Source organism: Mus caroli, chromosome 11 (genome assembly GCF_900094665.2).
Source record: "Mus caroli chromosome 11, CAROLI_EIJ_v1.1, whole genome shotgun sequence".
NCBI lineage: Eukaryota > Metazoa > Chordata > Mammalia > Rodentia > Muridae > Mus > Mus caroli.
Window position 1 is genome coordinate 55,025,192 of NC_034580.1, and position 24,652 is coordinate 55,049,843.

General features: G+C 53.7%; 2 protein-coding genes across 7 annotated transcripts in view; one reads left to right on the forward strand and one right to left on the reverse strand.

Annotated features, from left to right (window-relative positions):
• The window catches only part of Rai1 (retinoic acid induced 1), a 93,070-nt gene extending 91,931 nt beyond the window's left edge, over positions 1-1,139 (forward strand). For all 5 annotated transcript variants that reach the window (XM_021177563.2, XM_029483839.1, XM_029483838.1 and 2 more), the window contains one exon: positions 1-1,139. In XM_021177563.2, the coding sequence (XP_021033222.1) occupies positions 1-15 (15 nt within the window). In that variant the 3' untranslated portion in view covers positions 16-1,139.
• Srebf1 (sterol regulatory element binding transcription factor 1) lies at positions 1,050-23,558 on the reverse strand. 2 transcript variants are annotated; one of them, XM_021177564.2, is made up of 19 exons: positions 23,390-23,558; positions 8,870-9,289; positions 8,427-8,605; positions 8,206-8,343; positions 7,895-8,116; positions 7,147-7,258; positions 6,424-6,638; positions 6,108-6,303; positions 5,837-6,015; positions 5,396-5,657; positions 5,149-5,315; positions 4,793-4,961; positions 4,183-4,285; positions 3,820-3,929; positions 3,604-3,736; positions 3,268-3,433; positions 2,614-2,814; positions 2,405-2,516; positions 1,050-2,133 (listed from the first exon to the last, which is right to left on the reverse strand). In XM_021177564.2, exons 1-19 carry the CDS (start codon positions 23,478-23,480, stop codon positions 1,904-1,906), a joined length of 3,405 nt encoding a protein of 1,134 aa, XP_021033223.1. In that variant the 5' UTR covers positions 23,481-23,558; the 3' UTR covers positions 1,050-1,903. The 2 variants fall into 2 exon arrangements, with proteins under 2 accessions (XP_021033223.1, XP_021033224.1); XM_021177565.2 differs by lacking the exon at positions 23,390-23,558 and adding an exon at positions 12,358-12,493 and having other exon boundaries at positions 1,579-2,133.
• Positions 23,559-24,652: the final 1,094 nt, after the last annotated feature.

Genomic DNA, 24,652 nt, shown 5'->3' on the forward strand with positions numbered 1-24,652 from the left:
AGGCTGCCTTTGTAATCCCCGTGTGGCCGAAACTCCGAGGAAGAAGAGCTGCGCCCTCAGCCGGTCCTTGATCCCATCCCGGGTCTAAGTTCCGGCTGCCTTGGGCGCTGGCGTGAGGCCTAGGTTGCGAAGAAAACCGGGGCCAGGCTTGGCGAAGGCAGGCCAGGGAGTGGCCAGACCCAGGGCACAATGTCTCAGGCGGGGTGCAAGTCCCCTGCAAGTTCTGAAAAAGACGTGGCATGCAAGCTGTGCCCCCGGGAAGAGGCTGCTGGCTCAGTGGATGTCGTGGGGCAGACCCAAGCCTTTCTTAGAGGCCCAGCAGCGGGGGACATGGCCCAGCACTTGGCATGGATCTGCCCAAGGTCGTGGCAGCCTGGGCTCAGGCCAGTCTATCCTTGATGCGGGCTGGCCTGGGGTGGCGCCCTATGGCTTCTGTTTGTCCCCTTTCCAGTCTTCCACCCCACTGTTGGAGCCCCGTCTGGAAGCCTGAGGAGACTGGGCCTGGCTACCCTCTAGCAGATGTGCAGCTGTCCCAGACAAAACACCAACATGGGATTCAGGGACTGCCACTCAGCTCACTCGGCTCATGGGCGGAGACAGTGCTAGATTCGTGTACAAACCTGTGTACCCCTCTATATATATGTTACATAGAATGTATATATGTTGGGAACATGCTCGCTTCTGTGTGTCGCTGCTGTGCGTCGTGTGCTCCACAGCAGAGCCCTAACCTGGCCTTGGCTGGGGTCGGGGCCAAAGTGATGCCCCTTCCCCGAGCAACTACCACCGTCACCACCACCACCACGGCCAGCCCCCACCTGTCCGTTTGTGTCCTCAGCTCTGTCCACGCTTCAATAGGCCTGATGCAGCCCCCTCTCCCTGCAACGTTCTGTACATATGACTGTAAAATGGTAAACGTGTGTATTATATCTGGCCTCGTTATATAGTGTATATATATGTATACATATACATATATATAATATATATGAAGACTGTAAATGTTAAGACAACTAGTGTTCTTATTAGTATATTGCTTCACACTGAAGATTGTGTGTATCGAGCTGTTTCTAAAAGATGTTTATTTTCCTTAAGAGTTAAAAAAAAAAAAAAACAGTCATTGCATTCAGAAAAAAAAAAAAAAGTCAATAAAGATACCACGATTGTTTTGGAAGTGTGCGGCCTGTGGATGCCGACCAGATTCCCTAAGGGGTTGGGAGTAGAGGGAAGGGGTTTGGGGACATAAACAGGGTTCCCTGTCTACTCACTAATGGACCCTGATCCTTCACCTATGCTGGTGCACACAGAGATGACTAGGGAACTGTGTGTGTTTCCAGACACACAGGGATGTCATTACCTGTTGGAGGGCTGGAAGGCAAAGGAACAACTGAGACCATCAAGGCCCCGCAAGGGGTATGAGCCATGAGATCAGAGGGCCAAGGTGGCTCAACATAACATCACAAGGCAGAAGCCAGCAAATACACCTTACAGCAGATGGGAAGTCCGGCTTCCCAAAGGACAAGCCAGGAAAGATAGCAATCAGCTGAGGCAAACATCTGCCTACCCAGATAAACAAAACTGAAGTTATAAATAATTTCATTTTTTAATATTCTGTACAAAATTTCTCAACCTATGAAAATAAAGTTCGCAAAAGTCAAAGTAGTACATGGGCCTGCCCCGGAGCCAGGCCCAGCCGGATCTACACTATGTACAGGTCTCCCAGGGTGAGCCTCAGGTAGGGAAAAGCCACTAAGGTGCCTACAGAGCAAGAGGGTGCCATCGGGCCAGTGCAGCCTCTGCAATTTCCAGATCTGCCACTAGAGGTCGGCATGGTCCTGACTGCTTGTCAGGCTCACCCTCTGGAAGACCACAGCCAATGACAAAGGTCCTCAAGGGAAAGCTTTGGGGTCTAGCTGGAAGTGACGGTGGTCCCGCCGCCCAGGCGCAGGAGCATCTGCTGGCAGTCCAGCAGTAGCCGGTGATCGCCAAGCTTCTCTACGGTGCGTGCCGCCTCAGCCAGCATGCTCATTCGCTGCCCAGGAGCCGACAGGAAGGCAGGGGGCAGATAGCAGGATGCCAACAGCAGGGCCTCCGTGTGCTCCCGCCATGTGGGTCGTGGCTCCAGCTCAGCTGCAGTGCCTGCACAGGTCACATCAAAGGAAGGGAGGCTTAGGTCTGGCCGAGCCCACACCCCACGTGCAGGACAAAGTAGCTGAGCTCTTCCACATGGAACTCCCAGTCTGGCTGCTTTCTCCACCTGGGCTGGGCACACAGGTGGGCTCAGCTTTCCTATGACTGCCTCAAAAATTGTCATCCCAGCTGATTTCTGTAAGTCAGCTCTCAGTATGTCTCACTAGACCAAGATGGCCCCTGACCCTCACCAGCCCTGTAAGCACAGCCACCTCCTCACCTCCTTTGCCACTGGAGCCTGCCCTCCTCCTCAGACTGCGGTCCAGGAGCTGGTGTGTCCGGGCAGGACTTGCTCCTGCCATCAGCCGAGCTGTGGCCTCGTGTAGGAATACCTGAGAGGCAAGGAGTAGTCGCCCGTTTCAGACTTACTGTCCCCCCACTCCCGGCTTCCTACCTCATGCCCCTCAGTGTGAGAACAGTGGCACTCACCCTCCTCATAGCAGGCCGGAAGCTCTGTGCCAACCGCCGCAGGCTGCTCAGGTCATGTTGGAAACCACGCAGCTCCAGGGCAGAGGCCTGGGGTCCATTGCTGGTACCGTGAGTTACCTGGGCTGAAGCTGGTGACTGCTGCCGCTGCCAGAGACTGGTGCGGGCCACAAGAAGTAGATCACACAGGAGCAGCTGCATGGCCTGGGATAGCAGGCAGGGCAGAGGCAAGAGTTTCCCTATGGGCATCAAGCTTTCCCTAGCTGAGGGCCACCCTGGCTCAAGGCTCGCACCCCGAGAGGCTCTAGCGTCAGTAAGGGCAGGAAGTCCACAGCACCAGGGCCTGACTCCAGGTTGCATCACTGAAGCACTGCATCTGCCTCAACACATGCACTGCGTCACCGGGCCACCTTCTCTAGGCCTCATGCTACAAGCCCACAGTCTTCCCCACAATGGCTCCCAACAGGAGCCCTACCAGTCTGCTCCCCACACCCTCCTTCCTGGTGGTGGAGAAACAGTGAGACCCCTCTCCCCAAGACTTAAGCCGTCGTCAAAAACTGAGGTAAGTCCATTTAGCATTATTCTGTACTTATGCCAAGAACCTGGGAATGGACAGCTGTGACCCTGGCCTAGACAGGAACCCACCCTACCCCTCACCTTGTCAATGGAACTGCCAGTTGGTGTAGAGGCTAAGCTGTCCCGCAGGTACCCACTGGCCTTCTCACAGATGGCCAGGCTGGCTGGGCTAGATTCCACCTTTCTGTGGTCCAGCAGAGCCCGGGCAGCCTTGAAGGAGTACAGAGCTGCCCTGGGCAGGGGTCTCCTGTTGGGGCCATGGCAGACATAGGAAGTTAGACCAGACTACAGCCCTCCCTGAGATCTCCTGCCACGGTTCTAGACTCCTGGGAGGATAGCACTATCCTCCTGTACAGATATTTAAGCAAAGTACTGCGGGGCTGATGCTGGGCGGGAGGGACCTGGCTGGGGACTCACTCAGTGTCCTGCAGCACCTGGGGGATATGCTCTACCAGTGGGTACAAGCGCTCAGCTGCCTCTTCATCTCGCCTCAGCCAGTGGATCCCCACAGCTGTCAGTGAGGCCCACCACTTGGCCACTGGGTCTGTGCCTACAGAAGAGAGAAAGGTGCTTGACTCTCAGCCACACTGTATCTGGGTCTGGCAGGAGTCAGGACAGGGGTCTGGAGCTTACCAGTGGTGGCAGCCATGCTGGAGCTGACAGAGAAACTGCACGCAGGAGCCCCGGCAGCATCAGAACAGCTATTTAGCAACTGCAGATATCCAAGGGCATCTGAGAACTCCCTGAGGCAGGAGAGAGCTGTCAGGACACATAGCAGCAGTCTCGGGTTCTGGGTGAAAATGGCTCTCACCAACCGTCCAACCGAGCATAGTCTGACTCTAGGATTCTACAAAAATACTACCTGTCTGGCTGATAGGTGAAAGCAAGACCCAGAGAGGCTCTGAGAACAGAGTCTGGCTACTCAAGAGGTTGGACAAAGCTTTCCCAGATGCCCTTGTTGTAGGTCTTGCCTGGGAGTGACACAGACAAACTCACCTGTCTCCGTCAGCTGCCCCTGGGCTGGGCTGAGCAATACAGTTCAACGCTCGCTCTAGAAGATGTTCACGGAATAGCCGAGTCACCTGGGCCAGCGGATCCACTGTGAGAAGGGGTGAGCGGAACAGAGGTTAGGCATCCTCCTCTCTACAGTCCCCTCCCACAGCAATGCCTTCATAAGCTGGGGCCCCAACCCAGAGCTACTTCCTAGTTCCAAACCCTAACAGACAGACAGTGATGGGTCCCTGCCCTCCTAAGCTTGACTGAGGAAGAAGCGGTAGCTGTGCACAAGCTACACACTGGAAAGGAGAGCCTATTTAGTCACATACCCATGGCCCTGACTCTGCTCAGGGCTCTTCCTAAGACAACAATGGTGTCCCCTAGAGTCACCGCTCATGCCCCCCATTGTCTGCGGACCTGCTTCTAAAGAACCTTGGCAAAATCCAGCAAAAGCCACCTCACAGCCCCCTCACAGCCCCAGCTGTGGCCCAAGCTCCAACCCCACAGGGCAATATCAGCTGATAAGTGAGGGCATCCAGAGAAGAGGGGACAGTGTAATGTGACGTAGGGACAGGGATGAGGCAGGGGTAAGAACGGAACGAGAGAGCACCTGGGTTCCCAGCCACGCTGTACAGGCTCTCCGGGGGGGCACCGTGCACAGCCCAGTCCCCGTCCACGAAGAAACGGTGACCTACAGGGTGGCAGAGCCACTGCATGGCAAGAGGCACCGAGCCGCTCTGTGCTAGGCAGGCCTGGCGGGCGCTGCTCAGGAAGAAACGCTGTAGGGGAAGGAACAGAACCGTCACACTGGCTCCGAGCTCAAACCCAGCTCTGAGCTGGACCCCAGGAGGGCCTACAGCCCACCTGCTAACCACTGCCACATCCTGTTTAGCCCCTTGCCCTGGAAGTGACAGGTTGAGAGTTGTAAAGAGGAGCCCCCAGCCCTGTCCCCATCAGCCTACTCACTGTCAAGAAGTGCAAGGCTCTTGGGAGGCTGGTTTTGACCCTCAGGGCCGCTGCCACATAGATCTCTGCCAGTGTTGCCATGGATATAGCATCTCCTGCACACTCAGCCAGGTTGAGGGCACTTAGTGCCAGGTTAGAAGCAGCAAGATGTCCTCCTGTGTACTTGCCTGAAAAGTGGGTGAGGCATGAGGACAGGAGGTGATGGTGTGGTGGGGACCCTCGGAGCCCAGCTCCCAGCCAGCCATACCCATGGCATGCAGCTGGTGCAGCTTATGGTAGACAACAGCCGCATCCCGGGCACTGGCACGGGCATCCTTCCTCAGTCCACGGTCTCTCAGCAGGCCCCCGGCCTGGCCTGCCAGCCAGCGGCCCACCCAGAGACGCTGGAGCAGGTGGCGGATGAGGTTCCAAAGCAGGCTGCAGGCCAGATCCAGGTTTGAGGTGGGCAGGGGCCGGCCCAGCGCTTGTAGGGCCAGCCACAGCTGTTGAGCAGCCTGGGCGAAATCTCCCTGGAGAAAAGATTCTCAGTAAGAAAAATGGCAGCAGGGTACCCCCTTGTCTGGGCCCCTAGAGTCAGGAGCTCTGAAGGTGGGGGATGGGACAGACTGGAGAAAATGAAGCGAGCAGAGGCATCCAGCACCTTCCAGGCCCGGGGCCCCACCCCGCCTCCTCAGGGTCAGCCCCTTACCCGGGCCAAATCCAGGTCAGCTTGTTTGCGATGTCTCCAGAAGTGGACAGCCGGGCCAGAGTGTGGCCTAGTCACAGGTTCCCCATAGACAAAGAGAAGAGCCAAGCAGGCCAACACTAGTAGTCCATTGGCCAGCCAGACTAGGGGTGGCAGCAACCACTGGATCCAATTAGAGCCATCTACAGGCAAAGAAAAGGTCTGAGAACTCAGTTCTCGGAAATCCAAAGTCCCAAAGGTCTCTGCTGACAACACCTGGGCTGACCTGACTCACCTCTGCTCTCTGCCTCTAGCATGCTGCGCCCAGAACTACGGTGTGTACCCGTAGCATCAGAGGAAGTGAGAATGCCCCAGCCGAAAAGCGAGGCCAAAGGATTGCAGGTCAGACACAGAAAGGCCAGTACACACAGGGCCAGGCGGGAGCGGTCCAGCATGCCTCGGCTGTGTGAAGGCAGCCGCTGGGCTTTGACCTGGCAGGAAGCAAGGGAGGTAAGGGCATATAGCTCAGCTAGCTCCAAAGGCAAGGCTAAAAGGCGGAGGAGACTGCAGGGCTTCTGGGAGAGGGAAGGGGTCATGTTGCAGAGTCCAACCTGGCTATCCTCAAAGGCTGGACTGTCGGGCTCAGAATCACTGCCACCACTGCTGCTACCTCTGCTGCCAAAGGACAAGGGGCTACTCTGGGAGGGTGAGCCGGCGTCTGAGGGTGGAGGAGTCAGCGTCTCCATCATTTCAGGTTTCATGCCCTCCATAGACATATCTGTGCCTCCTCCACTGCCACAAGCTGACACCAGGTCCTTCAGTGATTCTGCAGGCAGAAAGAACGGGGCTGGTGAGAGAGGTCTGGCCGCCAAGCACCAGGACTTAGATGGCTCTGTTATGCTCAAAACAGGAGCCAAGGTAGGGCAAGAGCCAGAGGCAAGGTTGGGCAGGGATAGAGAAGCCAGCATCAGGGTGGCGATCTGAATGAGAATGGCTCTCAGAGGGTCATGTTTGACCACTTGGTTCCCATTCCTGTTTGGGAAGGATTGGGAGGTGTGGCCTGGCTGGAGGAGGTGTGTCACTGTGGTAGGCTTTCAGATTTCAAAACCCGACACTATTCTCAGCTAGCTCTTTCTCTTGGCCTTGTGGCTGTCTCAATATTTGAGCTCTTGGCTACTGCTCCAAGCGCCAAGCCTGTCTGCCTGCCACCACCACTGCGGTCATGGGTTCACCCCTGAAACCTTAAGCCTTTAATAAACCTGGCCTTGGTCATAGTGTCTTCACAGCAATGGAATAGTGGCCAGGACCGCAGGAGAGGGGAAGCTGGGACTCACTGCTTTTGTGTGCACTTCGTAGGGTCAGGTTCTCCTGCTTGAGCTTCTGGTTGCTGTGCTGCAAGAAGCGGATGTAGTCGATGGCCTTGCGCAAGACAGCAGATTTATTCAGCTGTGAGGAGAGAGAGAGGGCTCAGCTAGCCAAGTGGACCTGACCACAGGTACAAGAGTAGGTAGAGCTGCTCTGCTTCACAGCTGCCTCGGGGCCTCTGGACGGGACGGCTCCTTCTGCCTACAACTCTTCTATGCTGCTGTCTCCTGACAGTACCCACTCCACAGGGCAGAGATAAAAGTCACCCTGTGAATACTCACAACGGTGTCTCCCAGCTGTGGCCCCTGTTGTCTCTACCTCACATTCCCCTACACCCTCAGCTCTCTACAGTGAGACCTTCCTTGACCACCCAGTTCACACCCACAACTTTCACTGTTTCGAGTTTCTTCCCCGCACATGGGAGCCAGCCGCTGGCACACTGACTTTTCCCACTACTCCCCTAGGGTATCAGTTCCTCCAGGACAGGATTGTTGTGCTTCATCACCGCGTCACCCTCAATGCAGAGACCAGCTCTTTCTTTATCCAGGCTGCCCTTGATAAGATCTAACCCCGCAAACGGGACTGCCCAGACCCAGACAAGTTGATGCATATGAGACTATGTGACGAGGACTGACCTAATCCCATCCCCGGCTGGCTGATGTACCCCATTTCTTCCCTGGTTACCCTGGCCTGAGTCTTGCAGGCCTTTGACCGTACCTTTGCCTCAGTGCCCACCACCAGGTCCTTGAGCTCCACAATCTTGTCATTGATAGAGGACCGGTAGCGCTTCTCAATGGCATTGTGGGCTGTGCGCTTCTCACCACGGCTCTGAGCTGAGCCTAGGGCCTTGCTGCCAGCTGCGAGTCGGTGGATGGGCAGTTTGTCTGTGTCCACAACCAGTGGTACTGTGGCCAAGATGGTCCCTCCACTCACCAGAGTCTGCGGGGTCAGATGCATCTCATCAGGTGGACAGACACATGTGCAGCCAGCCCTCCCCCCATGGTCTCCCTTGTGCCTGAGTCATCTACCTGCAGGGGACCAGCCTGCACAGCTGTGCCAGGAGCCAGGGTGCTGATGCCTGCAGTCTTCACGGTGGCTCCTGCATCTGTCTTCACAGCTGTCAGCAGCAGTGAGTCTGCCTTGATGAAGTGTGGCTGCAGTACAACCTGGATGGGAGGGGTCCAGCTGTAAGGGAGCAGCATCCAAGCCAGGCGTCCCCACCCCCCACTTTCTGGTCAGACCCACTCACTGGGACCTGCTGGACCTGTGAGGTCACAGTGTTTGTTCTAGGGGCTGCTGAGGCTGGCAGCGGCTGCTGGGAGGCCAAGCTTTGGACCTGGGTGTGCAGGGCGGGGGTGGGCAAGACTCCTGGTGCAGGGGCCAGCGGCAGGCTAGATGGTGGCTGCTGAGTGTTTCCAGGAAGGGTCCCTGCAGAGACAGAGTTTAAGGTTGCTGGCACAGGCTGCCTTGCCGACCTTTACCCCGACTGGCCTCACATAACTATCCCCATTACTTCAAAGCAGGACAGACCCTGCACATGTCACCTTCCAGCTGCACAACTGGGGGTTGGGAGGATGCACTGGGCCCAGAACCAAAGGGCATCTCAGGTTGCAGGATGACCACCTGACTTCTGAAGCCTGGGAATTCCTCTGTAAGAGCACAGCGGCCATTCTTCTTTTGTCACTCGCTCACCTGAGAAGCCTGAAGGCAGGCTCGAGTACCCCAGCACGGGAGCAGGACTGAGCTGTACGGGTGGTGCGGGGAAGCTCGGAGGCAGGAGGGTCCCCGGTGACGGCTGTGGCGCTGCGGGCTGTAGGATGGTGAGTGGCACTGGCTCCTCTTTGATCCCAGGCCCAGGGGAGAAGGGGGGCACGGACGGGTACATCTTTAAAGCAGCGGGTGCCGATGGTGGAGGGGACAAGGGTGCAGGTGCCACCTTGGGTCCTCCCAGGAAGGCTTCCAGAGAGGAGGCCAGAGAAGCAGAAGAGAAGCTCTCAGGAGAGTTGGCCCCTGGGCTGCTGGGGCCTGTGTCTCCTGTTTCACCCCCAGCATAGGGGGCATCAAACAGGCCTGGGAAGTCACTGTCTTGGTTGTTGATGAGCTGGAGCATGTCTGGGGGAGGAGACGACAATGGTGAGTGAGTGGCAGCAGGGTACGGAGGCCAGCTCCACACACGGCCGCTTGTGATGTGTGCAGGTGACAGTCCTGGGCACACCCAGGAAGGCCTGTACTGTTGGAATCCTGACTTACTCTTTTCTAGCCTGCGCTTCATGCTGTGGCTGGCTGAGACTGCCCTCTTCAAGGCTCTTGCCTCTCACCAACATCTCCTAACATCCCCAGCATAGCACACAGCAGGGCCACATTTGTGCGTTCACTCAGTCACCTACTCAGCGTGTACCAAGTGCCTACACCAGGCAAGGCGTTCTTCCTAGGCCCCCTTCTCCCCAAGGCTTGGAATCAAAGAACTGAACAGACAAAAACTTTGCCTATGCTATGCTATGCCTAGCAACGCTGGGGTCTCGGCTACTAGGGAGACTATCCTGGAGAATCCAAGTCCAGCCAGATGGCTTGTGACGCACAACTTTAATCCCAGTACTTGGGAGGCAGGGGCAAGTGGATCTCTGTAAGTTCAAGGCCAGTCTGGTCTATACAGTGAGTTCCAAGACAGCCAGGGCTACAGAGTGAGACCCTTTCAAAAAACCAAACAAACAAAAACAAAAGAAGGGTAAGCGCCCAGCTGAGCAGTCTGATGGAACCTTATCTCACAAGGAAGGAAAATTCAAATCCCACCCGAGAACCAAGATCTTCCCTGAGAATGCTGAATGGCCCCTCTCTTAGTGTGTTTTATATCCGTGGGTTGGTGGGTTTTTGTGTGTGCCAGAGTGGAGCAGAGAATGCACATGATCAGCACATACTCCACCACTGAACTCTACCTTGGCCTGTCCCATTTGTTTAATGTGAACACACGTGTCCATACGTATGCAGTACTTCCCCAACCCACCCCGTCATGACCCCGGAGACTGACGGACAACCTGGGGAAATGCAGGCACTGCAAGTGAGCGCCATTACACCTAGTATTTTTTACTTGGATTTTAGGGATCAAATTCAGGCCTCTACCAAATGAGCAACCTCCATTCCTGGGCTGAATCCTGCCATGGACGAAGGGAACCTTTAATTCCACTGTCCTGAGGCATCCGCTGCTCAGTCCTGCAACCATGCAGGTGCCCTCTGCTCTGCGTGGTGAACTCCGAGCGCTTGCTCGAAGGCAGGAGGCCATCGAAGACGCCTCTTCTGCCCTTGCTGCTCCCTTTCTGCCTGGATGGCTTGTTAAAAGAACACATGCTTGGTCTACAACGTGGACAGCCCTGCTCTGCCCCAGTTGAGCTTCCATTTCTCAATCTGTAAAACAAGGGCATGCCTCACACACTCAGGAGGTCCAGTTCTCAGTAGAGGAACAGGTCCTAACAGGCAGTAGGGCAGAGGGGACACAGAACAAAGGAGCCTTTACACTGGAGCAGCGTCCGTGCCCACGGACACTCGGGGCTCTTCCTTTAAGGGTGTTTGCACAGGGTCCCCTGCACACAGAACTCAACAGAAACTCGGAGACTCACTGGGATTCCAGTGATGTCACCCACCCACTCAGTTACAAGGGAAGAGGGAGCTACAGAGAGACAGGGTCGTTCTAACGGCCTCTGAGAGTAGAACTCCCAAACAAGAGTAGCAGACATGGCAGACATCCACGGCAGGCAAGGTCCTTATCCATCCTGGTCAGACTCAAAAAGTGAGTAAGGACCATGTCAGCAGATCGGGTCTGGCCAAGCAGCAAGCCCACTTAGGCCAAACAGATGCCCTGTTGTACAAGTGAAGTGACTGAGCTGGCCTAGTCTCACTGAGTCCAAATCTCCCTGACAGTGTTGAGAGCTAGCCAGTACCCCTACTCAGACCACCATCTCAACCCAGGCGCGCTCACCTGCTCTGGAGGCAAGAAAGGGCCCTGGTGCGAGGGTCACAGGCACACAGACAGCACACAATAGACTTCATACCCAGGTCTACAAACAGGCTGAGCTATTGTTGCAGCACCTTTCCTTGTTCCACCAAAAAGCCAGGGGCAAAGCCACCATTGCTAACCCACTCCTCAGCAGAGCACACACCCAGGCTTGGAGCAGAACCAGTGGCTGGCCAAGTAGCCAACCAATGTGCCTGTGTGTTCTGGGCATGGAGCCAAGGCCCTGGGTCTGGCCATTCTGGCTTTGGTTTCCCCTCTGGAAAAGCTCTGTTATCCTGGCTCCTTCCTCCTCACAGGGACTGAACAGTCCTCCCTGGCACCATCCCAGCTCCAGGCCCTCTACCCCAGCTGGCAGCCAGCAGCCTGGCTGGCTCAGTCCAGGCCCTCTCACCCACTCATGGAGGCCACCTTTTGGGTCAAAGGGCTCTATAGCATATAGTGAGCATAACACTAGAGGGCCCACAGTGCTCTCACATTCCCCTGCCCACACCTCCACTTGCGCTGGAGGCCACCTGCCTCTTCTCCCTGGGCCTCAGTTTCCTCCTCTGCAAAAAAGAAAGGACTAAAACTAAACTGTTTGTTTGACACTCCTGCGTGAGGCTTTGCCCACCAGAGCAAGGTATCAGTACTGCCCATTGATGGATGTTTGGGCAAGTGGTGTGTAACTGCAGGGGAGAGACTGCCGTGAACAAAACAGAGTGGCAGGCTCAGCCTTCTGGATGCTTGCAGACTCTCCAGATTTATGCAGGTCATAAATAGTACTTTTAATCATAGGACCTTCCATCTCTCGTGCCCACTCACCATTAGCCATTTGCCAAGTGGGGAAACGAGGGTCAAGAAAGAAAAACTAATAGGCTGGAAAGCCTGCCTTCTGCTGGAGGGTCCAAAATGGCCAATTTAGGGCCACCAAATGGGTCAAACTCCAAGATAGACAGGACAGTGGCCTTCTTGTTTCTTTCTCCAGATCCTGCCCAGAGGGAAAGCAGAGGATGTGGAGAAAGTTGTCTAAGCTGCAAATTGCAAGGTGTCGGTTCTTAAGCAGGATAAAGAGGCCCACCAACTTCCAGCCCAAGGTGGGGAAGGGCCGTCCTGCATTCTCTGTTAGAACACCGTACTGCGGTCCGCTGCAGAGACCCTGGCAAAGTAATAGAGTGCAGGGTCCTCCCCAAAGTACCTTCAAAGGTGCAATCCATGGCTCCGTGGTCCGCGCCCCGCCCCTAGGGCGTGCAGACGCTACCCCGACAGCTTCCGCGCCGATTTCACCTGTCAGGCCCCGCGAGGCTTTAAAGCCCGCCGAGCGCCCCCGTGCCCCGCCCCTCGGGTGAGCGCACATGGCCAATCAGCAGCCGCGCCGCGCCCCATTAGGGCCCCGCCCACCCCCGACGGCGGCAGCTCGGGTTTCTCCCGGTGCTCTGAATGGGGCCGGGGTTACTAGCGGGCGTCCGCCTTTAACCGCGTCTGCGCCAGCGCGCGCTGGGGTTACTGGCGGTCACTGTCGTCCCAGCCCCTGCCGCACAGGCAACCATCCCCGAAAAGAGCCTGGGTCCGGAATCCGGACGGCGTCTGGCTTTGATCCCGGAAGCTCTGTGTTCCCACCGCTGGTTCGTTCGCACACACCCAGAACTAGCCTGGACCATTTTAGCCTCAGTTTACCCACTCCTGGCTTTTGCATCGAATGGCAGCAACAAGAGATGATATGCTTACAGTCTGAGGAAGGCCAATAGCTGCCTTTAGATAGTGGCAGTTGGTGGTGCAGGGACATCTAGCTATCAGAGCGCCCCAGGATGAGAACACTGGTTTCAAGGAGAGGGGGCTGGTGATCCAGTTCTGGATCCCTCATGAAACTGCCTTCAGGAGTGAGCTAGGGAAATCCTTCCTCAAATCACACGTCCAGCATATCCTGCTTTCAGCTCTGATGCCCCTAGGCTGGGTCAGTGTCTTCCCTCAGGGTATCACAGTCCCCAGCAGTCAACAAGTGAAGCCTTACTCGATTCTCTTATAGCACTCTGCAAAAGTCTGCACAGGAACCAGTCTCTGGGACAGAAGGGAAAGGCAGTGGATATTAAGGGTATGCCAAGTCTGTCCCTGTCCCTTGCTGGTAAGGGTGAAAGCTCTTTCATACCTGTGCACACACGTGCACACACATACCCCGGCCATTACCATCACCACACAGTGATGGCCAGCAACCTAGCTTCTGTGGCAATGGCCCAGCAAGATCTGGCAGCCTAGTTGGCAGACCAGGGACTCAAACAGTCTGGGAGGGGTCCAGCGACCAAGTCACCTTATGTGTGTCAGGGACTTGTGGCCCATCTCTCTTTTCAGAGTCTTGGCTGGGAAACAGACACGTGTTCCTGACATTCCCCTGATCCCCTTCCTAGGTCTTTTCACATCCTCATAGGAGGTTCGTTCCAAAGAAAACATCTTTTTTTGACACCGTTCTGTCTAGCCTGCAAGTGCTCGCAAGTCCCCAAACCATTCACAGCTCCTGGGAAAGCCTCTGACCTCACCCAACTGAAGGCAGGGAAGAGCCCCGACCCCAGAAGACACGGTGTGTGTGTGTGTGTGTTGGAGTCCAGGCATAAGGCTTCCCAGTGCTGACCCTACTCTGCTCCTTCCGACATCTGAGTCCCGAATACAGAAAGACTTGCAGGCTCATTGAACAAACACTCTGTACAGGCGGGGTCACGCCTCCCCACCCCTGTCCGTATCTGGACACTGGACAAGTGTGACCCAAGCATGTGGGCACGCTTGTGAGTACAACAGCCTTAGTCAAGCACTGGACCAGAGGCAGGCCTGACAACTAGCAGCATGTGTGTCCATGCTGCCTGGCCTCCCCCCTCACCACCTTCTGAGCCGGGTCACTAGCTCATGTCTGTAGATGGTGGTGGCCAGGGTGAAGTCTTGAGAGGAAACGGGAACGCAAAGCCAGCTTTGCAAGCTCCTTGAGAATAAGCCTTGCCAAGGATCTGCGGCCGTGTGCTGCGGCCTTTCTCTTCTTTTCCCTACCGGCTATGCATTGGGAGCCGGATGCCTCTAAGAGCCCCCAGGTCCAGACTCTACCCCTCCCCGGGGTGGCGATTCCAGAACAAGTTAATAAAGCATCTACCCACTCAAAAAGGTTTCAGCAAAGGTGTTTCCTCTCAACAGCCGCTGGAATTGGCTAGAACTGCAAACTAGACCCTGAGCTAGCTGCAGACTTGAGTCAGTCCTGGGCATCTGGTAGGTTTTTAACATTTTAAAGGGAATGAGCAGGGCCACACAAGAACTGAGGGGAGACATCAGCCAGCACGCTACACACCTAACGTGAGAGTGTTCCTTGCCTCACCCTAGGAAGGACTAGGGCTCAGTAGGTCCTGCAGTCTGGAAAGGGGCACCACAGTAACCAAGCTACGAGCCATCAGGGCATGCTGAATACTGACTTCTCATGACCGTGCACAGACTTCCAGGTCCCATAAGTGATTTGAAGCAAAAGGACAAAAGGGGACCCGGGCACAAGCCTCCTATACTCCCCTCTCAAGCCCTGATCCTATCTGGCTTCAACCGGAAACCTGAAGCCTCAGCTGCCCCTCCCCAACAGAATCAAAGGACCATGCTAGGTGAAAGCCACTTGCCGGGGTTCATTTAGACAACACGAGATCCAGCCCCTGGGGGATACTTCCACTCCACCAAGGAACCAGCTGTGCACATGTTCGAGGTGGGGTTGGGGGGAGAGATGTGAGACAAGTGGCAGAGGTGAGAGGCTGGGCAAGCAAAGACAGGTGGGTATCAAGGCTGCCTGGGGAGGTGACACTTGAGTGTAGTCTGAATAAATAGGGCTACAAGGGAAGGAAAAACTCTGGCCAGAAGAAAAGGCAAAGCTAAAGACGAGACAGTACAAGCTAGGTGTGAGGGCAGAGGCAGAAACAGTGGCTCGGGTAAGGACAGGTTATGCTGGGATCCCAGTGAGCCTACAGGATATCCAACCCATCCCATCCCCTGAAGGAGCGCAGGAGAGAGAAGGGGAGCAGGCTGCATAGAGAAGTGGTACCACCTCCCACTGAGGACACAGGACAGTGCCCCCTGCTTGGGGACTTGCAGGCTAGAGGACTGGGCTATGGCTCACTGTTCTTCCAGGCATGCAGCCTGCCCTGCTGCTCCCCAGGCCCTTACTCCTCAGAAGTCCCTGGCAGGCACTCTGGTCCTTGGCTGTCATATGGGTGCCAGGGCACAGGAGTATAGACTGCCTTTTGTGCACTCAAAGGCCCTGCTCCAGGGCATTAAAAGAATGTGGTTCTTCCTGGAAGGGGATAGGCCACATGCAGGCTGATGAAACAGTCATGCTTGCACTCAGGACCTCTTCCCAGTGAGGACACCAAGGTCCAGAGAAGGATCAAGAGCCCTCAGTGGCCTCGGGAAGCACCTGAGATCCTGGCTCAGTTCTGCTGATCCACGGTGCCTGTACAGTCTGCTCCTATATAGTCAGGCCTGAGGTGAGCCCTGGGCCAAGCAGCCTTTATTGCCTTTGCATATGCAGAGAGACAGCACAGGGTGCTCTGGCAGGCCTCCGCAAAGGCCTGCAGTCATCTGGGCCTCAACCACTTACACAGCAAGCAGTATGCAGAGGGGCTGGGAAGATGGCTCCATTAGTGGGTGCTTGCTGTGCAGGCAGAGGGAGGGACCTGAGTTTAACCCCCACAAAAAGCCAGGTATGGAAAAATAAAGAAGCAAAAAATAAATTTAAAAAGCAGGGGGAGGTGGGGTGGGGGGAACCGGGTATGACAGCTGATGCTTATAATCTCAGGTCTGAGGGGCTGAACAAGGACATTCCTTGTTTGATGGCCAAACAGCCTTTGTAGTCAATTTGTGAGCTGCAAGTTCAGTTAAAAAGAAAAATGCTGCTTTTAAAATTATGTGGAAGGGCTGGAGAGATGGTTCAGTGGTTAAGAGCACTCGTTCTTGCAGAGGACCAGGGTTCAGTTCCCAGCATCAGAGGGTGGCTCACAACCATTCCTGACTCCAGTTCCAGGGCATCCGATTCCTTCTTCTGACCTCAAGAGGCACTGCACACACAGTGTACATATACATGCAGGCAAACCATACATAGCTAATAAAATAAATCTAAAAATTTGTTGCTTTGTAATTTCAGAGCTCGCTCTGTGGACCAAGCTGGCCTTTAATCCCAAATACTGGTATTAAAGGTGTGTGCCACCACCTCCTTGTCATTAAAAAAAAAATGTTTAAAATATATTTTTACCAGCACTTGGGAGGCAGAGGCGGGTGGATTTCTGAGTTTGAGGCCAGCCTGGTCTACAGAGTGAGTTCCAGGACAGCCAGGGCTACACAGAGAAACCCTGTCTCAAACCAAACCAAACCAAACAAACAACACACACACATATATATTATATACATTTAAATTATGTGGAGAAGCAAAGACACTAGACATCTACCTCAGAATCTATACATCTGCAGATACACACATTTATACACCTGTGCATATATATAGCCATAAACAGATGCACACAAAAAGAACCAACTCGGTGGAATCTGTGATGGGGCCATGTAGTCACCACGCTCTGGCCACACACACACACACACACACACACACACACACACACACACACACGGTGGTCTTCAGCCTTCACACTCTGCCTCGCTCGCTTGCCCTGCCTGATTTCTGAAAGTATCCCAGCACTCCTGTCATCCTACCATGCCCTGGGCTGACGCTGCCAGGAACGTCCTTCTTACTCTCAATTCTTCCCACATTCTCTCCTCAGACTTGCTCTGCTGTTAACCCTGACTATCTCCACTGCCTGGGGGTCATTGTCCATGGAGAAGCCTGAACTACAAGCCCTGTCCTCCCTCAGGTGGGGACAGCCTCAGCAGGCTCCTGTTGGTTTTCCTTTGAAACAGGGTCTCTCTGTGTAGCTCTGGCTGTCCTGGAACTCACTTTGTAGACCAGGCTGGTCTTGAACTCAGAAATCTGCCTGCCTCTGCCTCCCAAGTGCTGGGATTAGAGGCGTGCGCCACCACGCCCGGCTGAAATAGGGTCTTGAATAGCCCAGACAGAACACAAAGCTCACTTATATACCTGAGGATGACTTTGAATTCTTGACCCCTGCCTCTACCTCCTGAGTTCTGGGATTACCAGATGTGGGCCACCACACAGAGAATTTCCATTGTCTCTTAGGATACTTATGTCCTGATCACCTAAGCTCACCCCAGAGAGTCTGACACGTGGCCCTGATAGAATAAGACCCTAGTTAGCATAGACCCCACCAGTTTGCCTGAGCTGGAGGGCCAAAACATGTTGGTCACTCTGGAGGCAAAAACAGCCCATGTGCCCGGTGCAGGAGCAACTGTTCCCAGGCTCGACTGCTGTACCTTTCTTCTTTAAGTCCACACAATCCTCTCGTCAGAGCTACTTTAGCCTACAGGGAAGTGGCCCTGCCCTGAGGCACCAGCAGGCGACTCTGGTCAGGTAAAGGCCCATCTCTCCAGCATCACCAGCACTCACTTCTTCGCTTACACATTTGCAGCTGCTTGATGGGGCCAGAACTGTGTGCTCCTGGGAGCTTTAAGGAATCTGATCTGTGCGTCCAAGGCTGCCCTGCCCCTCCCTGTGCAGGAAGCTGCCCTGAGAAGGAGATGGAACAGCGGGCTCTGGTCCTGCCCTCCCTCAGGTGGGCACAACATCAGCTGGCTCTTCCACCACTTCCTAAGGACAGTCTCCAAGGCTATGGCGCTTACATCACAAAAGCACGGGCCCCTCTGATGCACGGTGAGAGAGGCCATTCAGAGGCTATGGCTGGAGTTTCTTCTAACCTTAGAGGATGCTAAGGATGGGCCTTGCTCATTAAAGCAGGGTGGGGGCCCCTTACTGGCCCATCTCTCACGTAAAAAAAGACAGAACCATTACATGGTACACCTCAGGACTTGGAACCACAGCCTAGAACATTCGGGAAACTTCCTGTACAGGTTCCTTGGATAGGGACTGCCAATACGGGTTGAGCACAACACAACAGGTTCGGCTGCTGGTTACACGTTCTGAACAATGTGAGAATAACTCTGTAGGCACTGTGTCAGAATGCCTGCTAGCCTCTGACAAGCTCTGCTGGGCCCCATGTGATCCAAAGAATGAAGTCTAGTATTGTATTTATTATAGTGTTAAGAACCACAATGCCCGAGCGGTTGAGCCACACGTCCAAGGCCTCTCTTGGGTTTCCTGTCCAGCTGCAGGGAGCTTGTGGGATAGAACCTGTTTTGGGCAGCCTGGTGCAAGGTTTCCTGGGAAGTGGCTGGGTATGGAGGCAGAGTATCTGTTAAGGGGACAATGGTCAGAATAGGTTTCTCCAAGGCCATAAATTCTCCTCCCCTGCAAAGCCCCAGATGGCATGGCTGGACACCAGGGCAGGCTCTGAGCTCCTCTAACTAGGAGAGCCCCACCTTGTGAAATGCTGGGCTGTGGGTTTCACTTGTTATATGGCCCAATCAGTCTCCAAGTTTGGAATTCTACATCAGGCTGGGCACAGCTCAGTGATGTATGAACCTCTGGGATCCATCCCTAGCATTGCAAAATAAGTTAATTAAAAGTCAGAATTTATGCAACCCTATAGGTGCAACAACATTATGAACTAACCAGTACCCTGGAGCTCTTGACTCTAGCTGCATATGTATCGAAAGATGGCCTAGTCGGCCATCACTGGAAAGAGAGGCCCACTGGACTTGCAAACTTTATATGCCCCAGTACAGGGGAACGCCAGGGCCAAAAAGTGGGAGTGGGTGGGTAGGGGAGTGGGGGGGAGGGTATGGGGGACTTTTGGGAAAGCATTGGAAATGTAAATGAGGAAAATACCTAATTAAAAAAAAAAGGAAAAAAAGAGAACTATACAGTGATTATACCTATTATAAAAGTGATTTGCTTTATAGCAGCTATTATTTAAGAATATTTTGTTCTAGTTTTCATTGTTTCCACTAGCTTCTAGCTTCTACTTCAATCCAGGTGATGCTTAGGATGTTGACGACTGCATGCTTAACATCTATCAAAAGAAGCCTACTGGACATTTATCTTCTTATCATAGTTTAGAAAGAAATAGCATAGCAAGATTCCTACAAGCAAAGTGATTTTCTGGTAAACATGTGTAATGGTTAAAAAGCAGAAATCCAGGTAGCATAATGTAACAATATTTAACTCCTCTATTCATCACTATGTAATTTAATATACATAATATAGAGTCAGAATTTCATCGTGTGGACTGATAACTCTCAGTGAAAATAAATTTGTATGATTTCATAAATTCTGAAAAAAAAAAAAAGTCAGAATTTATGTCCTCAGGCACGTAGCCAACAGGAGAAAGGCACTCTCCAGCCAGCAGAGTGCCTAACCTAGGCCAATCACAATTAGACAAAGGCTAGGTCCTAAGCTTCCACCAGGCAGCGTGCCCTGTTTGGTGCTGACCAGGTCATTTGGGAAGCTGTGTCCAGCTAACTAATGTAGGAAAGAGGTAATGCTCAGCCACCGCCTCCTGGACCCACACCTAGCACCTTTCTCCCTCCCCTCAGAGGCATCACACAGCTGCTACCTCTTCCCCTGACCCCACCACATCCCAAGGGAACCCTCAAGCCTGTATTTCAGAGAGGGTGAGGCAATTTCCCTAAGAGCGACAGCACAATGGAGAGCTCTCCGCTGCCCATTAGACAGGCTGGACATGAGGACCCATGTGTCCCAGTGTGCTCTTACTCTTTATCCCTGAGGGGCTCTGGACATGGGGACCAAGCAAGAAGGGTTACTCGACTAGTTTTATGTCAACTTGACACAAGCTAGAGTCATCTGAGAGGAGGGAACCTTGACTGAGAAAATGCCTCCCTAGATGGGCAAGCGGGTAGAGCATTTGCTTAGTGACGGATGTGAGGGTCCAGCCCGTTGTGGGTGGGGTGGGCCATCCCTGGGCTGACAGTCCTGGGTTCTATAAGAAAGCAGGCTGAGCAAGCCAGGGAGGGGTTAGCACGCCAGTAAGCAGCACCCTTCCGTGGCCTCTGCATCAGCTTCTGCCTCCAGGATCCTGCCCTGCTTGAGTTCCTGTCCTAACTTCCTTCAGTGATGAGCTACAACGCACAAGTGTAAGCCAAAGAAGCCCTTTCCTCTCTAAGTTGCTTTGGTTATGGTGTTTCATCACAGTGGTGATAACCCTGACTGACACCTACCTTGAGCTGTACCCAAGGAGGGTTCAGTGGGTGGACACTGTTGAAGGCAGTGGCAAGGTCTTAAATGCCGTGCTGATACAAGGGTCCTTTCTTCTGGAAGCACTGGGGATTAGTGGAATTCTCACTCAGGCGCTGTTTGCTAAGGAGTGCTTGAGTGTGCGCGGTGGGACTGGAGACAGAAGACATCCCACGGATGGCAGGACAGGTGGTGCCCTACAGAATGCTGTCCCAGAGTGCAACAAAGCAAGCTGAAAAGCAGCGACAACTAAGTGATAACTAGGTCTATAAAGATAGCAATGACTTCTCTTGGCAGGAGGGGGAGGGCTATAGAACCTTTGACCAGAGATTCTAACCACTGTGTCCTCTCGCCACTCAGCTGCGTGGAACCTCGGGAGGTCAGAGTATACAGGAGGCAGAAGGTGTATTCCTGGGTGGGTGTGTGGGGTTAGGGCTCTAGATGCAACTTTCCAAAGGTTGTCACTACGCTGGAGTTAAGACCTGGCAGTGACATAGCTGTTTGGGAGTCTACACAATCCCACTGAATGCTTGGTCATTGAAAAGTGGCACTACTTGAGAGGGACTGGCGGTGTGGCTTGGTTCGAAGAACTGTGTGTGTCGCTGGGACTGGGCTCTAGGGTTTCGAAAGCTAAGTGTCTCCCTTTCTCCACCTATGGATCTGGATGGAGAGCTCTCAGCCACTTCTCCAGCACCATGTCTGCTTGTGTGCCGCCACACATTCCAGCCATGATAACAATGGACGAAACCTCTGAAATTGTAAGCCAGCCCCAGTTAAAAGCTTTCCTTTATAAGAGTTACTGCAGTCATACTGTCTCTTCACAGCAACAGAACACTGATTAAGACACCAATACATTCACTGGTTCATGAAGCTCAAATTGAATGGAATCGTTTCTTCACTCTGTAACAGCGCCCTATCAGATTCTGGGGAGAGTCACACAATACTGGAACATAAACAGATACAGTGTAAGACCAGGACAGAGAGGGGGAACTGGAACCCAGGAGAGCTTCCTAGGAAACCACGTTGGACCTAAGCTATGCATACATCTTGAGCCAACAGACTGTTGGGGAGCTGGCTGTCCCAGGCCTTGGGCTCCCCAGGGCTCCTAGAGTGACCAGCCAGTCTCAGGGCAGCACTACGTCCATTTGCCTTCTCTGCCCTCAATGCACAGTGGTCCCCATCACAGGCTCCCTTTGCCAGCCTCCAGTGACCGGACACCAGGAGCAAGGAGAAGACAGCTCCTCTGGAACTTCTCTGAGGTAACAACCAGAAGCAGGACTTGATGCTCTGGACACAGCATCATCTTCAGATATAAAGGTGGCAAGCTCACAGAGGAGTCATATGACAGCGGGTGAGAGAAGCAGGCTGGAGATGGCCAGTGGGACTGGCTCTCCTTGCCACTTTCCAGTCTTATGTCCAATGCCGCTCTGGGTTGAAGGGGACAGCTACATGGCTCCCCAGCCCCTGCCTCAATCTGACCTCTTCGTCCAGCCTTGGGAGCCAGGAGTCCAGGCTCTTGAGCCAACAGCCTGGGTCTGAGTTCTGTCTTGCTGTGGCTGCAAGACTTGGACATGTCATTTACCCTCTGTTTTTTGGTCTCTTACTTGTAAGATAAAAGTATGTCTTCCAGCTGGGGCTGTCGGAAGGATTCATTGCAATTCTCAACCTAACACCAAGCACTCCATAAGTGTAGGCTATCCATGTTGGGATGGGTGGACACCCAAACACCGAGAGGGAACTTCTAACAACTCAAACACTGTACTCTCCTCCTCCCATCCCTCCTCCCACTGTCCCTAACCATGCCTGGATCTCAGGTCAACCAAGATATCTCTAAACTTTCATTCCTCTTAAGTATCTAGCAGTTTTTGTTCTCCCCCCCCCCAACCCCCAGACAGGGTTTCTTTGTGTAGCCCTGGCTGGCCTCGAACTCAGAGGTCCACCTATCTCTACCTCCTAAGTGCTAGGATTAAAAGCATGTGCCACCACTGCCCGGCAGGTGACTAGCAGTAACTCCAAGCTTTGATGGCACATTTGGGTCTCTGATAAAGACATAAGCACAGCAGTCCAAGGCTGTGTTGGGATATAACAAACAGCTTAGGTGTCTATCAACAGAGCATCAGGGGGCACAATCTACTGTAATCCCACAGGCCCCATTGTAGTTGTAGACAATACACAGTCATGGTGATGTGGAGCAGCCTTAAACGAGCAAGAGAAATATAATGTTTTGAAATTGTTAACAGCCACCAGAGATCGTTGAACAGTCCACCTAACATGGATACATATCTTATAGTAACGAAGACTTGCTGGGTTTTTTTTTTTTTTTCTTCTCCAGATCCGCCCCACTCCTTCCCTCTGCCCAATTGGTAGTTGTTGTTGACATGGGAGATGAATCATGCTGAGCGAGTTCAAGTGATGTTTTAAAGGATCTCTTGGCCTGGGGTGTGGCTCAGCGCAGAAAGCCTGTTAATATGTTCTAGAATCCGAGTTACTGCCCCAGAATCACAAAATTTGAAAAATATTCTAGAGAGCACCTTCTCTCTTCTATCAGATTTCCAGCGTGACCCACACCAATTCCTCAAACTCAGGTCCTGCCTTAAGGGCCTTTGCCTCTTCCTTGCCCTCCGCCTAAAAAGTATCTTTCCTTTCCCGTGAAGGGGCTGCTCCTTAGCTCTAGTGCACTCAAAGAGACCTCCCTGACCTCTATCCAAAGTAGCCAGATGCTTGCAAGCCAAGGTAAATGCAAATATCGGTTCGTGGACTTTCTTGGGAATTTTGGTGAACTCAAGAAATGAGAAACCCCGGATCGGCCTGTGAACTGTACACAGGACCAGGCTTGAAGTTGAGTGGATACTCAGCGTGTCCAGAAACCTAGCTCACTGCGGTCCGGAAAGCTCAGCCTTAGATCTCAGGCGCCAGATCGCGCAGTGCGCACGCGCAGAAGTTCCCGGCCAAGCGCCCTCGCCGGACGTGCGACCCTGAACAGGCCGCGCCGGAGCCCCGGGACACGCACCTTCGATGTCGTTCAAAACCGCCGTATCCAGTTCGCACATCTCGGCCAGTGTCTGTTCCAGAGCCGCCTCACCGAAGGCCAGCTCGTCCATGGCGCCGGCGCCCACCCGGCTTCGGACGAGGCCCACGTTAAGGAAAAGTTCCCCGGAAACTGGGTTCCGCGGGCGGAGCCACCTGAGCGGAGGGGCGGGGTTTCCCATCAAGCCCCGCCCACCAGCCAGCATCCTGACAGCTCGCCTAGCGGGTTCAGACTGCCTGCCAGAGCCTGGTTTCTAGCAATCTCCTGCGGGTGCACAGGCACTGGGCCTTGGCTTCTTCTGTATCAGGCCAAGGGGCCGAATGGAAGCCACAGGACTAGACTCAGCCCAGACATCGTTAGACTAAAGGGCCAGGGATGGGGGGCCCAGCGTGAGGGTGGGAGCAGAGAACAGAAAACTTACTTCCTAGTCTTGCTGTTTAGAACCAGACAGCCCTGGGTCCAAAATACAGCAGATACAGGCCTGACGTGTGGCCCCACCACCTCATCTGTAGCCAGGGTCCAATTATCTACGAGCCAGCTGAGAGGTTAGAGAAGCATGTCCACCCTCTCAGCTTAGGAGTCTAGAAGTGGGCCTCCAGAGGAGAAGAGTTCCCAGGCAGAACCTGCAGGAGGAGGGGGTGGCTGGAACTTCTGATCTTGTCTTAATCCTATCAGTCCTACCATTGGGGCAGAGAGAACCTGAAGGGCCAGTGGGCTTGTACGACTCCTATAGAATGACTTGTGTCTCCAAAAGGATCTAGAAAAAATGTGAATCTCAAAGTCAAGAAGGGATTCTGTGAGCCAGGCATGGTGGCACATGCTGTTAATCCCAGCACTTGGGAGGCAGAAGCAGGTAGGTTTCTGAGTTCGAGGCCAGCCTGGTCTATAGAGTGAGTTTCAGGACAGCCTGGGCTATACAAAAAAACCTTGTCTCAAGATAAAAAAAAAAAAGAAAGAAAGAAAAGAAAAGAAAAGAAAAGAAAAGAAAAGAAAAGAAAAGAAAGCTGGGCTGTGATGGCGCATGCCTTTAATCCCAGCACTTGGGAGGCAGAGGCAGGCGGATTTCTGAGTTCGAGGCCAGCCTGGTCTACAGAGTGAATTCCAGGACAGCCAGAGCTCCACAGAGAAACCCTGTTTCGAAAAAAAGAAAAAAAAAAAAAAAGAAAAGAAAAAAGATAGAATTCTGTAACAGAGGCCCTGAGGACCTAAGCCCAGCAACTGGGTCATATGTGATATGGGGCCAGG

Bases quoted from the DNA above. Each gene is read 5' to 3' on its own strand.
- Srebf1 (XM_021177564.2), bottom strand. From the start codon at position 23,480: ATGGACGAGCTGGCCTTCGGTGAGGCGGCTCTGGAACAGACACTGGCC. The intron at 5,658-5,836 runs GTAAGGGGCTGA...TCTTTTCTCCAG, and splicing joins CTGACCTGGATTTGGCCCGG to GGAGATTTCGCCCAGGCTGC. The intron at 3,930-4,182 runs GTGAGTTTGTCT...CTCCTGCCTCAG, and splicing joins GGGGCAGCTGACGGAGACAG to GGAGTTCTCAGATGCCCTTG.